Below are 16,983 nucleotides of genomic sequence, written 5' to 3'. Positions count from 1 at the left end.
CCCATCTGTAATGTATTGCATTGGGGGCGGGGGCGGGGGTACCAGTATAAGACACAACAACACAAACATGCAATATTTACAAAAAGATTCCGTATATTAACGGCTCTGTTTTTTATATTAGAAGCCTAAAACGTGTTCCTGTGCGTTCACTGGAGGGGGGAGGGGGGAGGGGGGAGGGGGGAAGGACTCGTGCTTGCTTGCTAACTGTGTTACGTCATTAATTTCCGCGCCCCTTCCCGTGATGGGTTTCCCTTCGCGCCGCCATCTATGTCATTCTTCCTTCTTTCCGCAAGTCGAGCTGAAGATGGCGGACCAGGCTGTTGTACCGAGCGATCTTTTTCAACACGTGTACTCTTTTCTAGTGGAAAACAAGTTCACCAAGGCCGCACAGGAGTTTACCAAGAAGGCTAAAGTGGTGAGTTGATAACTTCTACTTTGGAGACGTGGGGGGAGTTTGAAGGAGTTTACGGTGGTAGGGGACGAGATAAGCCGAGTAAAACGCCGATCGCTGGTGTTGTTACAAGACCAGACACGTGTGAAACATTGAACATTAAGTGGTTGTTCAAGCTACGTCTTAAATTCAAAGGTAGTATATAAAAGAAATGGACAGGTAATAATATCGATATGTGATCGCCAGACAGGCATGCTTTAGAATTTGGGAATACCTGTAGAATTTACACTAATTTTCTAAAAAGTGTTGCACTTTGTTTTGCTGTGTGTGTACACTATCAGTTCTTTGTACTATCATACAGCCACAACACCACAAGTCTGATACTTCTGTGTGCAGCAGTAGACTGCTTCCCCGCACGTGTACCACGTCAGCATCACAAGCCAAGTTTTACTTTGAATGATAAATTTGGTAAATTACCCCAATCAACACCAACGACTCTCCCCTGGGGAGAGCGTGGCCACATCTGTTTGTGCAGCTCTGTTGTCTTTTCTTCAAAAATCTAATCTTTTTTTTGTCTCTTCAATCAGAAACCTCTGGACACTGAAGCAACGAATCTTGTAGATGTCTACAACTTCTGGGTCAAGTAAGAGTTCATTCTTTCCACATTCGATGCTGTTGATACCCAGTAGAACAGCCAGTTTATATATCGCAGTAAATAGATTAACTTTTACACAGAAGGTTTTAACTGTTTAAAATGTCATATATATATATATATATATATATATTGGTGAAAAAGATTTGATTTATATTTCATGTGGTACTGTTGTGTTTTTTCATGTCGTTTTTTGCTTTCAATTACAGTTGTTTACAATTAAGAACGGGGAGGGGGGGGGGGGGGTGTTGTGAAAATCAGTGCTTCATAAAACAGGTCCTTTTAATAAATATTATGTTTATGATTTTTATTTTATTGCTAAAAGTAGTAGTCATGTGATAGCATCCCTTTCATAAATGCCCAAAGATGTTTTGCTTGTACACAAGTCTGCAGTGTTGAAAGTGTGAAGCCTGGGCTGGCTTAAACCGAATAATGTGAAATGTTGGTGCAATAAATTAAAATCTGAGTGTTTTGAGGAAGCGTATTAAACACTGTTAAAGGAGAGCCTTTTATTATTATTATTATTTATTTCTTAGCAGACGCCCTTATCCAGGGCGACTTACAATTGTAAGCAAATACATTTCAAGTGTTACAATACAAGTAATACAATAAGAGCAAGAAATACAATAACTTTTGTTCAAGCAAAGTACAAGTGTGACAAACCACAATTCAATAATACAGCAGATAATAGTGATAGTTACATCAGGATATGATTAAATACAAAATACTACAGGTTAAACACTTGGCAGATTACAGTATTCTGAAGTACAGGATTAAATGCAGTAAAATAGGGGGCAGATAAGAGCAAAATAAAGCACATTTAAATGAAGGGTGATAGTGTCCCAGATACAAACATAGGAGTTCTACAGGTGCTGTTTGAAGAGGTGAGTCTTAAGGAGGCGCCGGAATGTGGTCAGGGACTGGGCAGTCCTGACATCTGTAGGAAGGTCATTCCACCACTGCGGAGCGAGGGTGGAGAAGGAGTGGGCTCTGGAGGCAGGGAAGCGTAGCGGAGGTAGAGCCAGTCTTCTAGTGCAGGCGGAGCGGAGAGGTCGAGTGGGGGTGTAGGGAGAGATGAGGGTCTGGAGGTTGCTGGGTGCAGTCTGGTCAAGGCATCTGTAGGCTAGTACAAGAGTCTTGAACTGGATGCGAGCGGTGATCGGGAGCCAGTGGAGTGAGCGGAGCAGTGGAGTAGCGTGGGCGAAGCGAGGCAGAGAGAACACCAGGCGGGCAGCAGAGTTCTGGATGAGCTGGAGCGGACGGGTGGCGGACGCAGGGAGGCCAGCCAGGAGGGAGTTGCAGTAGTCTAGGCGGGAGAGTACGAGGGCCTGGACCAGGAGCTGGGTAGTGTAGTTGGTGAGGAAGGGTCGGATTCTTCGGATGTTGCTCAGGAAGAATCGGCAAGTGCGTGCCAGAGTGGAGATGTGCTGGGAATAAGAGAGGCAGGGGTCCAGGGTGACTCCGAGGTTCTTAGCGGAGGAAGAGGGAGAGAGTGTGGTAGATTCCAGAGGAACAGAGATAGAGAGATCAGAGAAGGGGGAGGAGGAGGGAAAGAAAAGGAGGTCAGATTTAGAGAGGTTGAGTTTGAGGTGATGCGAGTGCATCCAGGAGGAAATAGCAGACAGACAGGTAGAGATACGGGAGGAGATGGTGGAGTCAGAGGTGGGGAAGGAGAGGAAAATCTGAGCATCATCAGCATAGAAATGGTATGAGAAACCATAGGATGCGATGAGGGGGCCCAGGGAGCGGGTGTAGAGAGAGAATAGGAGAGGACCCAAGACTGACCCTTGGGGGACTCCAGTTAAGAGAGGGTGAGGTGTGGAGGTTGCTCCAAGCCAGGTTATCTGGTAAGTGCGGTTGGAGAGGTAGGAGGAGAACCAGGCCAGAGCAGTGCCAGAGATCCCCAGGTCAGCGAGAGATGATAGTAGAATAGAGTGATCAACAGTGTCAAAGGCAGCAGAGAGGTCGAGGAGAATAAGGACAGAGGAGAGAGAGGCAGCTCGGGCACACTTTAGTGAGTTGGTGACAGACAGGAGGGCGGTTTCAGTGGAGTGAGCAGAGCGGAAGCCAGATTGGAGAGGGTCAAGCAGAGAGTGGTTGGACAGGAAAGCAGAGAGCTGGCGGTGTACAGTCCGCTCGAGGGTTTTGGAGAGGAAGGGTAGGAGGGAGACAGGACGGTAACGATAGCCTTGCTCAATGTGACCTCTCTTTTGTCGTTGTTGCTTTTAACAGGTCTCCCGAGGCTAAGAAAAGGAAAGCAGTGACCAATGGACCAGCTGCGAAGAAAGCCAAGCAGGAGGACAGCTCAAGCAGTGAGGACTCTTCCAGTGAGGAGGATGAGCCAGCCAAAAAGAGAGCTGCAGGTACAGCCTGTCACCAGCGTGGGGCACCAGATGACTGGAAATGGCCTAGTAAAATGGGCAAAGATAGGTCTATATATTTCAGTTAACCATGCTTTAAAAATGCCTGCAATAAATCTCTTGCAGTGAGCAAACCCACCACTCCTGCAGCCGTTAAGCCCTCTGTGAAGTCTCCGGCCGCCAAGAAAGCGGCATCTAGCAGCGATGACTCTAGCGACGACTCGGAGGATGAGAAGAAGCAGCCAGTCAAGGTGAACAATCCTTAGAGTATCGTTACGTTTGGCCACATGCTTTTTGCCAGAGTTTGGTCATCCAATTGCAGGGATGGAAATAAAACTCCCATTGCATAGCAGATTGATCCATTCTTGTTTTTTGCTATGAGTTTAGTAAGACTCACCTGAGCTTGTTGGCTATCCACTGTGGCTAACCAAGCTCGTAGTAAAACCTGGAATGGGTAAAACTGTTGTTCAATAGAAGTCTTGATTTCCAACCCTGAATTGGATAAGGAACTTGACACGTCTGCTGGCTGGTTAACCCTTGCGATGTAGAAAGCATCAAATTAGACAGCAGCAGTGCTTTTTAAAAAGAGCCTTATGCTAACTTGCATCAAATTTCTTTTTTTTTGTCGTCTCCCACAGAAGAGCACCCCAGCAGTGGCTGCTACACGCAAGACCCCCCCTGTGATGGTGAGGAAAAAGGACTCTAGTTCAAGTAGCGAGGATTCGGACAGCTCGGAGGACGAGAAGCCAGCCACTAAAGCAGGTAAACGGTGGCTTTAGTCACGCATACCAAATTGATTACTGCTGCCTTAATAATGTGCAATAAGGGTATAACAACTCAAGTTTAAACAAGTCCTGCACCCAGCACCGTGTTTCAGATCTCACTTTGTTCAGTAAAGTGATGCTTCCCTTTCTCAGCCGTCTCTAAGCCAGCTCTGAAAGCAGCTACCCCCACGGCTGTCAACGGCAAGGCTAAAGATGACAGCAGCAGTGACGACTCCAGCGACTCTGAGGATGAGACGCCTGCAAAGGTGAGTGACATCGGATTGAGTTAAAGCCAATTAGTACAACGCTCCCTCGCTGTTTCATCACTCGATAATTCACACATTTTGTTAATTTGCAGTTAATCCATGTAGATTCCTCTGTAAGGTTATTAATGTTTTTTTTTGTTTGCTTTTGTTTTTCCCTCACAGAAGACCATCACCCCAGCTAAGTCCCCAGCTTCAGTGAAGACCCCAGTGAAACCTGCTGCTGCAAAAGCTACCCCTGCCAAAGGGGGCGCCGCAGAGTCCAGCAGCGAGGACTCCTCTGACGAGGAGGAGAGCACCCCCAGCAAGAAACCCAAGCCTGGTGAGAGGGGTGGGTTAGAGTGGTAGTGCCAGTACGCCATGTGCCTGACAAGTACAGTTTGTGCACAGCGCTCTCTGATCCATTTTGAGGAGTTTCAAGATATATTGCCAGTCATCTTCCATAGTTTCTAGCAATCCTAAAACTGTTTTTCTTTAATTGCTTGAGTTATCGAAGACATAAGTCTTCAGTGCAGCACATGTTGTCTTGAAAATGAGTGGTTTAAAGTTTCAAGCATCAGTAGAGCTTTTGAGTGCAGGAATTTAGAGTGGTTAAAATAAAAAAAAAAAAGTACCCTAGGTTTCAGAACTGCCTTCTATTAAATTTCAATTTCTAATAAGAACAAAAGAAAATCTACAAATGAGAGGAGGCATTTTGGCCCCTCAGTGCTCGTCTGGGTAAATGATTTCGAGTGGTTTTAAATGAATAACTGCTCCCTGGCAGCTGCATGAACAACGTGCAAGACTTGTTCTGGCTTGGTTAAGTGTAAACCCTGGCTTGATTTAAGAGAGCAGGTATCGACGGGGCAGCTGTGCCTCTAACAAGGATTATTTTCTTGCAGGACCCTACAGTGCTGTCCCCCCTCCCACACAGCAGAAGAAGCCCTCCACCCCCGCAACAGCAGCCAAGAAGCCTGCGAGTAAAAAGGAGACTGCAACGAAGAAGCCAGCTGGTGAGCTGCACTGCTTCAATTAGTTTCTTTACTGTTATCTTGAGTCTGCTCCGGCCAAATGGATTTGCAGCAATACATGCTGTGGTACTTGCCTGTAGACTAAACTGATTTTGTTTTATTTTTCAGCTAAAACTACACCTGCTAAACCAGCAGCCGCAACACCCAAAGCAGCAGCAGCAGCAAACTGTTCAGACAGTTCAGGTAACTCGTGTGCTGCTTGTAGTGTGACCAAAAGAAATTGCATTTTTATAGCTGGCCTTCAAAAGATGTATTTATATAACTTCTATTCAGTGTTTTACTGGTATAATGCAGTCTTTTCTGCATTATAACGCCCATCAATTGTATATTTCTCAAAAAAAAAAAAGGGTACTATTACCCAAGAATACTATGCCCCTCTTGCATAACAAAAATCCTCCCACTTTTTGTGAAACTGTGTGCAATATACTTATTACATTGAGTCCCTTATACAGTATAATGTATAGTGCATTTGCAATTTGCTGAGAATGAAAAAGGAGCACAAACAATCTGTCATTCTTACTTTTAAAAAGCAGCAATTGGTTGGTTTTGTTTAAGGTCCTGGAAAACACTGGGCTTTATAAAAAATATATATATATAATAGATATATATATATATATATATATATATATATATATATATATATATATATATATATATATATATATATATATATATATATATATATATATATCTATCATTGGGCTTCATCACAAAGTAATCCAGACAATGAGAGATCGACACAATGTCCTTGCTGCTAGTTCATGGCCTGTCGTATAACGGGACTGTTTCACCTTTCCAGTTGGGTCCTGTAGTTGGTGTCTAGTCTTCTGTGGTGACTGACTCCACTGTTTCGTGTCTCTTGTTTTCTCACAGACTCCAGCTCTGAGGATGAGAAAGCGGCCACTAAGAAGGCTGTGGCCACTAAGAAGGCTGTGGCCCCTAAGGCGGCCACGCCCCCTAAGAAGGCCACGCCCGCTAAAGCGACTCCAGCAAAATCAGCTGCAGCCAAGAAAGAATCCTCCTCTGATAGCTCAGGTAACACACTGCGACTCCCGGGCAATGATCAAGCCAGGCACAGGGCTTAGACGGGTTAGCGAAATCTTATATATTGGCGTACATTTTGAAAATAACAAATATATATATATATATATTTTAAACTACTATATTAAATCAGTTGAATTTGGTTTAACAATAAGAAAAAAATTGTGTTGGAAATGGATGTTGAAAATAAATGTGGGGATGCATACCCTAGGACTGGAAACGGGGTAATACATTTACAAACTGCCTAGAGTAATGGGCATCCAATTGTGAGAACTTGAGTTCAAGAATCTAGGTGATGGTGAACTAATTTCTGTCTTGCACTGCTGAAGGCTTATTCTTTGCAAACTTTGCTTTGATACAATCATTAATTCAGGTCTCAATCCATGTAGATTGGACCACAACTGAAACAAACAGGGTCTCTTTATTATGTGTATGTACTTTGCAGAGGAGATATGAATGTTTCAAGCATAGTACAGTGTAAACCCAACTCCCTTTGCAATTTCCCCCCCATCTCAGACAGCTCTGAGGACGAGGCACCAGCAAAACCAGCTACCAAACCTGCTTCCAAACCAGCTACACCGGCAGCCAAACCCAAATCGCCTGCCCCTACCAAGAAAGCGGCCAGCAGCTCTGATTCAGACAGCAGCTCCAGCGACTCGGAAGAGGAAGCCAAGAAGAAACCTGCAAAACCAGCAGCAGCTAAAACACCAGGGTCTAAACCTGCCACACCGGCCACCGGCAAAAAGACAGCGGCCGCGGAGAGCAGCTCGGAGTCGGACAGCTCTTCAGACGAGGAGGAGAAAAAGAGCGTCACCAAGCCTGCCGCTAAGAGCCTTGCAGCCAAGAGCCCCAAAGCTGCCAAAGGAAAGCCTCCCGCAGCTGCAGCCAAAAAGGCCAAAGAGTCGAGCAGCAGCAGCTCGTCGGACAGTGAGGAGGAAGCACCAAAACAGAAACCAGCGGCGGCCGCAAAACCAACCCCTGCGAAGCCCGCCGCCGCAAAAAAGCAAGAGAGCAGCAGCTCGGAGTCCGACAGCTCCGAGTCAGAGAGCGAGAAAAAGCAGCTCAACGGGAAGCCCGCAACCCCCAAGACCCCCGCTGCAGTAAAGTCAGCCACGCCCAAACAAACACCTGCTTCTGCAAAGAAGCCAGCAGCAGAGTCCAGCAGCAGCGAGAGCAGCTCTGATTCTGAGGACGACAAGAAGACACAGCAGAAAGGCAAGGCTGCGGCTCCGGCAGTGACACCCACCGCGGCAAAGAAATCTGCAGCAGCCTCGGCAAAGAAGAAACAGGAGAGCAGCTCCTCCGAGGACAGCTCGTCGGAGGAAGAGACGGCAAAGGCGAAGCCAGCAGCAGCCCTCACTACAAACGGTACAGTTTCACTTGTGCTTACTACCTTTTTGTTTTTATTCTAGTGAAGTTCTATGTATTGTACATCCCATTTTGAGTTTTGCATACTGTATCGGAATCGGTGATGCTGTTCGCACTCAGGACAGTGCCACACATACTGCAAGTGAAAATGAAGTCCCAAGTGCAGCGTAAATAACACTGTACTGTAGTGGAAATATTAAATGTTGCTGTTGAATAAACTGAAGTCAGTGCTTGAGCCCTCCACGTATATAAAGGGCACTAATATCAACCACACTTCTGGTGTGCGATTCAGACCGTCCGACGCCCGGGCAACAAGTTTTGCCGTTATACTTTGCCTGTTGGACAAATAGTTCTTATTTATTTTTCCAGTGTTCGTTGTGTTGCTAGAAAAACACTCCAGGTATATTTCTAGAGAGCCTTGCAAGTTTTCTAAACACTGACACACAAATATTTTAAAAAGTGTTTACGTCCCACCCCTATCACTTCTTATTGGCTAGCTGTGGAAAAAGCTGTTTTTCTATTGGTTACAAAGAACCACAGCAATGGCTGCTAAGAGCACCTCTGGTAAGACAAACTAATCTTTTAAACTGAAGGTATTTAGTTTTTTGTAAATTAGCAAATAAGTGTTACTGCTTTAATATATGAACCTGACATTTTAAATGCAGCAATCTAGATTAGAAAAAAACGTGTTGTGTAATTTATAGAATTATTTGAGTCTACTCTGTGGTTAAACGTGTACTTGTTGGGATGTTTTAAAATAAAAAGTGAAGTTGAAGAAACATTTCAAGACAAACTTACTTTTTTTTTTTTATTTAAACGCTATTTAAAAAAAAAAATTATATAATTGAAATAAACAAAAGAAAAAACACAAAGAATTTGATGGAGCCAACTAAATATTGTGTGCGTTTTGGTAGAAAAAACACACAAAAAAAAAAATGCAGAGAAACTTGACAGGCTATACACATCCTTTAAAAATCTGGGGGGGGGGGACAACGACATTTCCTTAAAGTATGTTATAAATGTGTTGAGGTGAGGTGGGGTCACAGGGAGCCTTTTTGTCTATCTTGAAAAATGCAGTGACCCAGTCAAGCTACAAGGCTAGACCTGCCCCTGTTAATCACCAACTAATTGATTGTGTTCATTGTTAAATAAAACCAAAATCCTACAAGTTATATTCTACTTTTGTGTGTGTGTTTAGTGCGACAGGGAGAGCGCAAGTAGATTTTTCTAGCTTTTTGTCCGGTGGACAAGAAGTTTTTTTCTGAAATTGCACACTCCTGGCAGTACTCTTAGTGCTCAAGCGTGTAAGAGCAGACTGTCGCATGTAGTTTACATACACGTTTTACAAAGATGAGTAAATCAGGAAGCTTGTACATTTATACTATTTTGATGCGTTTAATTTTGAAAACAGGCACAGCAGAGAAAAGGAAAAGAGATGCTGACTCTTCGTCGGAGAGTGAGGAAGAGGAGAAGGCAGCTCAGACCCCCAAAAACAAGAAACTCAACGCACAGCTGCCACACACCCTCCCCAAGACCAAACAGAAGGTACAGATGCCTGCATTCGGATCAATCACACGCTCTAGGATTTTTGGTTGGGCTTTTCTAGAATAAATTGAGTTAATATCAGCACCCAAAACACAACATACCTCCAAGGATATTTCCAACCTGTCCCATTTAAATAAGCAGTCACAATTTAAATAAACTACCTGCACTGTCTGTGACGGAGCAAAGTATAAATTATATGGCAAAGGGAATTTGTGGTTTGGTTAAGTGTAATTGAGATGCATTTTTCAAGCATCAGAGAACACACTACAGGGATGTAAATAAGACTCCTGTTGCAAAGCAGTTTCACCCATTCCGGGTTTTACTACGAGCTTGATTGGCCATAGTATATAGATGTCTTATTAAACTCAGTGAAACCCAGGAAGGAGTCAAACTGCTATGCAATGGGAGCCTTATTTCCATCCCTGCCAAAGCTGTAACTTCTCAAGACTTGTTTGGTGTCTCCTGGGTGCAGAGTAGTATTCCAAATCTTCCTGAAACCTAATCTGCATGTCCAGCAGCACATTATTGATTACAATACAGCGTGATTGATTGATTACAATGCAGTGCATTTGGGGTGATTTTAAATGTATTTCTACTTTTTTTTTTTTTTTTTTTTCTGTGTGTTTTTAAAGACTGCCAATGCTCCTTTCCGTAGAATAAAAGAAGAGGAGATTGAAGTGGATCCTCGATTTGCAAACAACGATTTCAACGCAAAGGTAAGGTGAACTGAACTCTGCCTGGGGAGAGTTATTGGTGACACGGGGTTCGTTTCTCTGGTCTGAATGTCTTGTATTTTAAAACAGGGACGTAGTTTACCTTCCACTGCAGTTCTGGTGCAACAGATGCCCCCTAAATGGTAGTTTCTAACTGTTGGAGTGCTTAAGTGGCTCTCTGAAATGCTGTAATGTCTTTTAAACTGTTTTGTTCAGGAACTGATTTTTAAGCTGATCGCTGTTGTAAATAGTAAATCAAGACTTACTAAATGAGCGTTTTAAATGAATCCTTTTAAGTAGATGTTTCTACACGTGACTCCGTGCAACAGGTTGCAGTTTTAATTAATTTCTCACCTGTAACAATTGTATGTTTTGACTGGTTACACAGCTGCTGAATAACACTAATCGGGTTCACTGAAACCAGGCCTCTGTTACGATATCATGATTTGTATGTAGTTAGTGCTGCACAATTTGATTATTTGGATTGATTATTCAGCTCCAAAGTAATCCAAGCAGCTGTTTCACTTGGAAAGGTAAATTAGCCCGTTCAACCCTAATGACCCTCACCTGTGAAGAGCTTGCTTCGTGCAACACTAGTTTTGTCTGCCTTGTTTTGTAATTTCAGTTTTCTAATAAAAATTAGTCTCCTCCCTCGTTTTGTAGCTTGGCGCGCAGGGTGACTGGGGGGAGAAAGCCAATGATGTCCTGAAATTCACCAAGGGGAAGTCATTCCGTCACGAGAAAACCAAAAAGAAACGTGGCAGCTACCGGGGCGGGGCCATCTCCACCTCCGTCAACTCCATCAAATTCGACAGCGATTGAGACCGAGCCGCCACCAGAGACCAGAGCTGGGACACGCGACACCTGTGCCAGGCATTTCTTTTTGTTTTGTTTTTTTAATTAACCAATTGCTGAGCGGTATCTTCTTCGTTGTTCATTAATTTCCCTGTCTGCCCGTATTTGCATTTAGATGTTACGTAACTGTGAAAGACTTGCATGCTTCAGTACGCTCTCTTGTATTTTTGTTTTTGGTATGGTCTGAGAGCAAAGCAACTGTAAGAAAACAGGGTGATGGGAGACATCCTATCTCTTCCTGATTCCTTTTGTTTTTCTAATAGTTTTATTTTATGCGATGCAAAATGTTTTTTCTAAGAAACAAAATGTATTAGAAATGTTTTTTAATGTTGGCAGGCTTGGCTGTTGAGATTAATACAGGTCTCCTTGCAGTTTCATTATCAGGGAGTAGAATTGTTTGCATTGAACACCTGCCACCAGTGGCTGAGTATTGGCACTGCAGTTTCCTTTTTGACACTGGGGTCCAGAGTCCCCCTGGTTCTATATATATTAAGTGAAATGATTTAACACCTAGAAGATTATTGAATTGGTTCAATTTAAATAAATTTGGGCAGTGGTGGAAGAATGAACAGGAGGGCTCCGGACAGGAAGTGTGGCCCCCTGATCTCGTCCCCGCGTGCCCACCATTTGGAGTTCTCAAAGCCATGCTAACAAGGTGCTTGGATGGTAGTTGTAGAAGTTTCAATTTACAGTTTGTGGCCAGTTAATATTTACGGTATATTGACCCAGCTCTGTTAAAATGCTCTCTCGTTAATTAGTCCTCCCCGTATTCAATCTAGTTACCTCTGCAGAGTTTTTTTTTTTTTTTTTTTTTTTTCAAATTTGCGATTTGTTAAAATACAATTACAATTGTAATATTGCTAAAAGGATTTTGTTTTAATGTTGTTTTTTTTTCCTTTGAACTTGTACCAGAAGTTTGGAATGTATAGTTAAAAACTGAAGAATAATACAACTTGTATAAGAATGTGGTAATTGTTAAGCAATTGAGTGTGACTGGTAACTCAAAACCCTACTCCACCATGGCTCTCACCTGTGCATTGAACACAGGTTTTACCTCCGATGTATTTCAAGCACAAATCAAATGCATTAAAGTCCTTGTATATTATTGAAATGCATTCCTTTTTGTAGAATTGCACATGCTGTTTCTGAAAACTGCCTCTTGCTTTCTACAAACAGTTAAATGAGAGAGGAGGGGGGGGGTTCTACTGTACGTACCAGAGACACTCAGTTTAAACACTTTTCTTTTTTGGCGGAAGACCTCTTGTTACTGTAATTAAAAGAAAAAAAACAAAACATGTCTCGTCTCTGCTATTGTCATACTTTTGGACATTGTAGATCGTGACAATCAATGTTGAATTATTTCACTTCTAATATCAGTTATGGATGTCATACCCTGAAACTGAGATTTGACAAATGATTTTGCAGTGTAAAAGATGCCACTTTTAAACACTTTTTTTTTTCGGTTGGACATTGTTACTTCTCTGAACTCCATTTGAAGACAATTCCATGTGACACAGCAGAACATGTTTAGACTGTTGTTGTATTACATCTGACAGACATTAATTTGTACCCCTACAGCAGGGAATGTCTTGTGCCCTGACCCTGTGTGATTTATAATGGGCAGTGGGGAGAGGCAGTGATGTTTTGGGGTTTTTCCAGTTTGAGGCTACCTTGTGACATGCAGCATGAATGTGATTGGCTGTAGGTGCAATGCATGTGTTTGAGGAGGAGGGGCATATTGTAGTCTGATCAGATACCACTAGGCTACAGAATGGACCATCAAAATCCAGTGCTGGTTCTGAACATTTGTCCTGCTTCTGCCAGATGAGTCCACTGCCACCATCGGCAATAGGTGTAAATAGTGTGAAACGCTTCATTTAAGTAATCCTCTCAAAGCTAAAACACCAAAAGGTGAACAGCATAACACCTGTTATACAAACACAAAGCTTTTTGGAAACACTTCTGTGAGCAGCACCTGTCTTGTGATGTCAGGGATTGCGGTGCTGCAGGATAATTTGCTGTAATACATCATTGTCCACCAGGTGGCACTGCTGGAGCACTGCAGAAATTATCTTTCTAGGAAAGCAAAATGTTAAAAAATAAATCTTGTGCCTATAAACATTCATGTATCTTTTTTATGTAACGTACAAATTGGGCAATAAATCGGTAAATATTTATGTGCAAACCAGCAGTCTGAGGCTACGGTCTCACTATTGGGAGCTTGTTGAGAATAAAAACACAATATTTACCTGGTAATATCTTCACAGTATGAATTATCCCATCTGCATGCATTTCTTTGGCCAATAGCAGTTATAAATGATCGCTCAAGTTACCTCCTATACCACCATGCATCTTGCTGTATGATACTAAACTTGCACCTGAGAAGCAACACTGGGCAGTGGACGCGTACCCTGGAGGCGGATTGGAAGGGGCTCATGCTCATGCAGGTCTGTGCCCTGGGTGAGGGGTAAGGCACTGTGCTGCTGTCTTGTTATAGTATAATCCCCGTCAGCAGTGTCTCTGACTGAAATGGAGAGGGGATGAGGCCCTTCGCTGGGACCCATGCAGCAACATCAGCACTTATGGCTGATTGCGAAAGAATAAAATTGACTTTCAAGGCACTGCATTTAAAACTACCCCCCAGCCATTTCACCAGGTGATCTATTACTGAGCCTGCGTGTCTTAAAAAAGGGCCACTGCTGCTTTGTCATCTTTTCAGATTGATTTTTGTAGGAAAAATGCAAACATGTCAGAAAACAAACAATTAGGAATACAAACAATATACAGTCACAATAAAAAAAATAAAAACATTACTTAGAAACGCTTTGTTTTGTTTATGACAAGTTTTGTTTTTATTTTTAACAGTACATGCATTCAAATGTAATATTTACACCAGTGACATTGGAAGATAAATTATAATTAATTCACCACACACCCAAAGGTCTTATTCTGGAGTCTGTTGAGAGAAAATGTTTGGTTGCCACTAATAAAGACATGGGTTCCATCAGGAACTATCCAGCCTGACATTTTTACTGCAGGGCTATCAGGCTAATGCTACTGTCCCCTGGTTAACCTCCGTCAAATGTAATCAATTTATTGTTTATATACCACCTTGCATAGGAAAGCCTCAAACCGCGTAAAACGAGACCGAACAATATATAAGAATAAAAGCAAAATAAAAACAAAATGTATTTCACACTTCAAAGGCTTGAGAACAAACAGGCCTTCAGCTTTACCAGGAAATCAGCCTTTCTGATGATCCCTGGCAAAGCATGCCAGAGAGCTGGAGCATTGTGGGAAAAACTGACTTCCTCGCGTGACTAACCTAGCTACTGATGAAACCAGGTGCTGTGAATCTGTCCCTCACAACTGGCAGCCAGGGTAACACGGATGGAGCAGTTCTGACAGATATGTAGGTCCGACCCAAGACCCCGAAGTGCTTTAACGGTCAACAACAATTTTTAAAGTGATACGGAATCTAATAGGAAGCCAATGCAACCTCCCTGAATATGGCAGCCTGGCACTGACTAGGCTGAGTTTAGCCCCAGTTGATACCTGTTTTTTTTAGTAATTTGTTGCCACTTGAAAAATGCAAAATAGTTTTAAAAGAAAAAGAAAAAAAATCTGGTAATAAAAATCACATTCTGAAATCTCATCTGAAAGCATGTATGATTTCCATTACACGAGAGTAGATGTTAAAACTTCATGCTGATTTGAACTCGGCTCTCGCCAAGATAAGCACCAACTAAGACGTAGCTTTACAGTAAACTAATGTGATCCATATGTGTCTCCATCCATTTACGTTTCCTTCCATATGATGATGTAGATATCCTTCAGTCTGGTGTTAATGCTAAAACCACATTCTGAAGTCACACGAATCACACATGTAAAAGGAAGGCTGTTTTAAAATGTTCATTTCTCTATCTGGTTGCTATTTCCTGACATTCTTACGGTGGAGACCTTCTGCTTTTAGCAAATCAATAATGTGTACAGGGGGATATCTTTAATATATAATGCATCATTATTTCATTATTTATTAATTGCTTTTTTTGGTGAATATATGACTTCATGCTAATGGCTGGTATCACAGACCACACTTAGCACTAATGTTACATTAAAAAAGGTAGTGAAAGAATACTAATTGTGGTCTATGGTGTTTAACATGTGTTCTTGACCTGTACAAGTTCTAACTGGAAAGAGACTGCCCAGCAAAGGTGGCATGGACATTAAAGCATTAATAGCTGTGGATTAACATGAATGAGCAGACGGATCAATAGTGTTGTATCTTCAGAGATTTTTAAATCTGAGGAAAATGTACTAAAAAACAAAAAGGTCAATGACACAGAGAAAACGAAGAGCAATTCATTTAACCCACCTTTTAAAGACATGCTCGGAACGACCAGTATTGTGCAAAAAAAAAAAATTTATATATATATATATATTATATATATATATATATATTAGCTCAAAGAGCCAGCTGCCCTATATATATATAAAATTAACCACCAAGTCCAATAACTACGAATGCCACGTGTGTAATAACCTTCTTACAATGGCAGATCAGTGCCGAGCTGCATGACTTTAAATTGGAAGGTACTCGACTCGCTCACCCGGAGCAAATACATTTGTTGGACAAGAATGGCTGTCATTTTATGCAAATGACTTTCTTTTTCTAGGTGGTAATATTTTTCACTGGGGCTTACTTTCCCTAGTATTTTATGTGCATGCATGTGTCTCTCGCTGTACATATTACTGAAAGCTTTTGATTTCCCTAAAGCCAGAGTGAGACAAAGGTAGACACACACATTTTTAAAAAAAAACGCAGCAATCATGTGTGCCAAAGCCTTACTTTAAAATTACATTCGTTTTAGCAGAGCACATTAAAATACACAAAAGCAAAACAAAAACAATATATATAGACACACACACACACACACAAGCCCGGGATGTAGTTTAGATTTCAAAAACAGCAAGAGGTCTGTGGATTGAAAGGCAACATCAAGACTTCTTTGTTTGCGTTAGTCCATTATCCAGGAATTTTCTAACAAAGAAAAGCTTTTTCCCTGCTCCTGTATTTTTAGCTACACCCTTGAAACCCTTTTCTAGCTTTTACCTTTTTCTTTTCTCTCAGGAGTACAGAAATTAAGATGCTTAGAATGGCGCTATTATTTATTTATATAAAAACCTTCCCCATCTTGCTGAATGGGACCTCCCATAGTAACCCTGCAGTCCTTTGGTTTGGTTCTTCCTCTCTCTCCTGTCCTCTCTACTGCTGCTTGGGCATGGCAAAGTCCCAGGCGGTCTCCTGCGCGCACTTGAACATGGCTCTCACGAGCCGCGTGAAGCCCATGTCTTTGGGTTTTTCCAGACCGCGCATCAGCCGCTGCTTCATGATGGAGATGAACTCTTTGTTGCTCAGCTCTCCATTGCCTGGAGAGAGGCACAGAAAAAAAGACAGACATGGTCACAGCAGCCACGCAACAGCACCAGGTCCCCCCTATTGCAGAGCAGTTTCACCCATTCCAGGTTTTACTACAAGCTTGATCAGCCACAGTGTACAGGTAGCAAGCTCAGGTGTGTTCTATTATCCTCATTGTAAAACCAGGAATGTATCAAACCGCTATGCAATAGGAGTCTTATTTCCATCCCCTGGAAAGTATCGTGTAACTGTAAATACACCCAGCCTTGTTCCAGCTCCTTGAGCAGTGATTATTTGCACCACTAAGCCTCCCATGAATGACAGCTTTACACACAGTTGGGCCGTGCTGTCTGTTCCACAAAGGCATAAAGTGACACACAATGATGGGATTACAGCCATCTTTACTGGACTGGAGTGACCTTTTCAACAGCAATCGCTGCTGATTTAGCCTTTTCAATCCCTGGGCCATGACAGGCAGCCCAGTATTACTGCAAGACCAGCTATTGATTTAATATTCATTAAAAAAAAATTTAAAACAAGTGTATGCAGTGTTACTTCACTTTTTTTTAATTTTTTTTAATTGTTATTCTGATTTGGAGAGA

General features: G+C 42.4%; 2 protein-coding genes across 5 annotated transcripts in view; one reads left to right on the top strand and one right to left on the bottom strand.

Annotated features, from left to right (window-relative positions):
* The first annotated feature begins 202 nt into the window (after nucleotides 1-202).
* LOC117414752 (nucleolar and coiled-body phosphoprotein 1-like) lies at nucleotides 203-12,255 on the top strand. Of its 2 annotated transcripts, none has more exons than XM_034024538.3 (14): nucleotides 203-415; nucleotides 979-1,034; nucleotides 3,276-3,406; nucleotides 3,530-3,654; nucleotides 4,042-4,165; nucleotides 4,321-4,433; nucleotides 4,596-4,752; nucleotides 5,312-5,422; nucleotides 5,549-5,623; nucleotides 6,314-6,475; nucleotides 6,998-7,849; nucleotides 9,261-9,394; nucleotides 10,027-10,110; nucleotides 10,771-12,255. In XM_034024538.3, exons 1-14 carry the CDS (start codon nucleotides 242-244, stop codon nucleotides 10,927-10,929), a joined length of 2,457 nt encoding a protein of 818 aa, XP_033880429.3. In that variant the 5' UTR covers nucleotides 203-241; the 3' UTR covers nucleotides 10,930-12,255. The 2 variants fall into 2 exon arrangements, with proteins under 2 accessions (XP_033880429.3, XP_033880430.3); XM_034024539.3 differs by having other exon boundaries at nucleotides 10,050-10,110; nucleotides 10,771-10,908.
* Nucleotides 12,256-13,786: 1,531 nt separating this feature from the next.
* The window catches only part of LOC117415246 (calcium uptake protein 1, mitochondrial), a 37,010-nt gene continuing 33,813 nt past the window's right edge, over nucleotides 13,787-16,983 (bottom strand). For all 3 annotated transcript variants that reach the window (XM_059026257.1, XM_059026256.1, XM_059026258.1), the window contains one exon: nucleotides 13,787-16,392. In XM_059026257.1, the coding sequence (XP_058882240.1) occupies nucleotides 16,229-16,392 (164 nt within the window). In that variant the 3' untranslated portion in view covers nucleotides 13,787-16,228. The remainder of the gene's footprint in view (nucleotides 16,393-16,983) is intronic.

This window comes from Acipenser ruthenus, chromosome 7 (genome assembly GCF_902713425.1).
Source record: "Acipenser ruthenus chromosome 7, fAciRut3.2 maternal haplotype, whole genome shotgun sequence".
NCBI classification, from domain to species: domain Eukaryota; kingdom Metazoa; phylum Chordata; class Actinopteri; order Acipenseriformes; family Acipenseridae; genus Acipenser; species Acipenser ruthenus.
The sequence above is the reverse complement of the archived record's forward strand: the minus strand, read 5'-3'. Positions and strand labels throughout refer to the sequence as shown.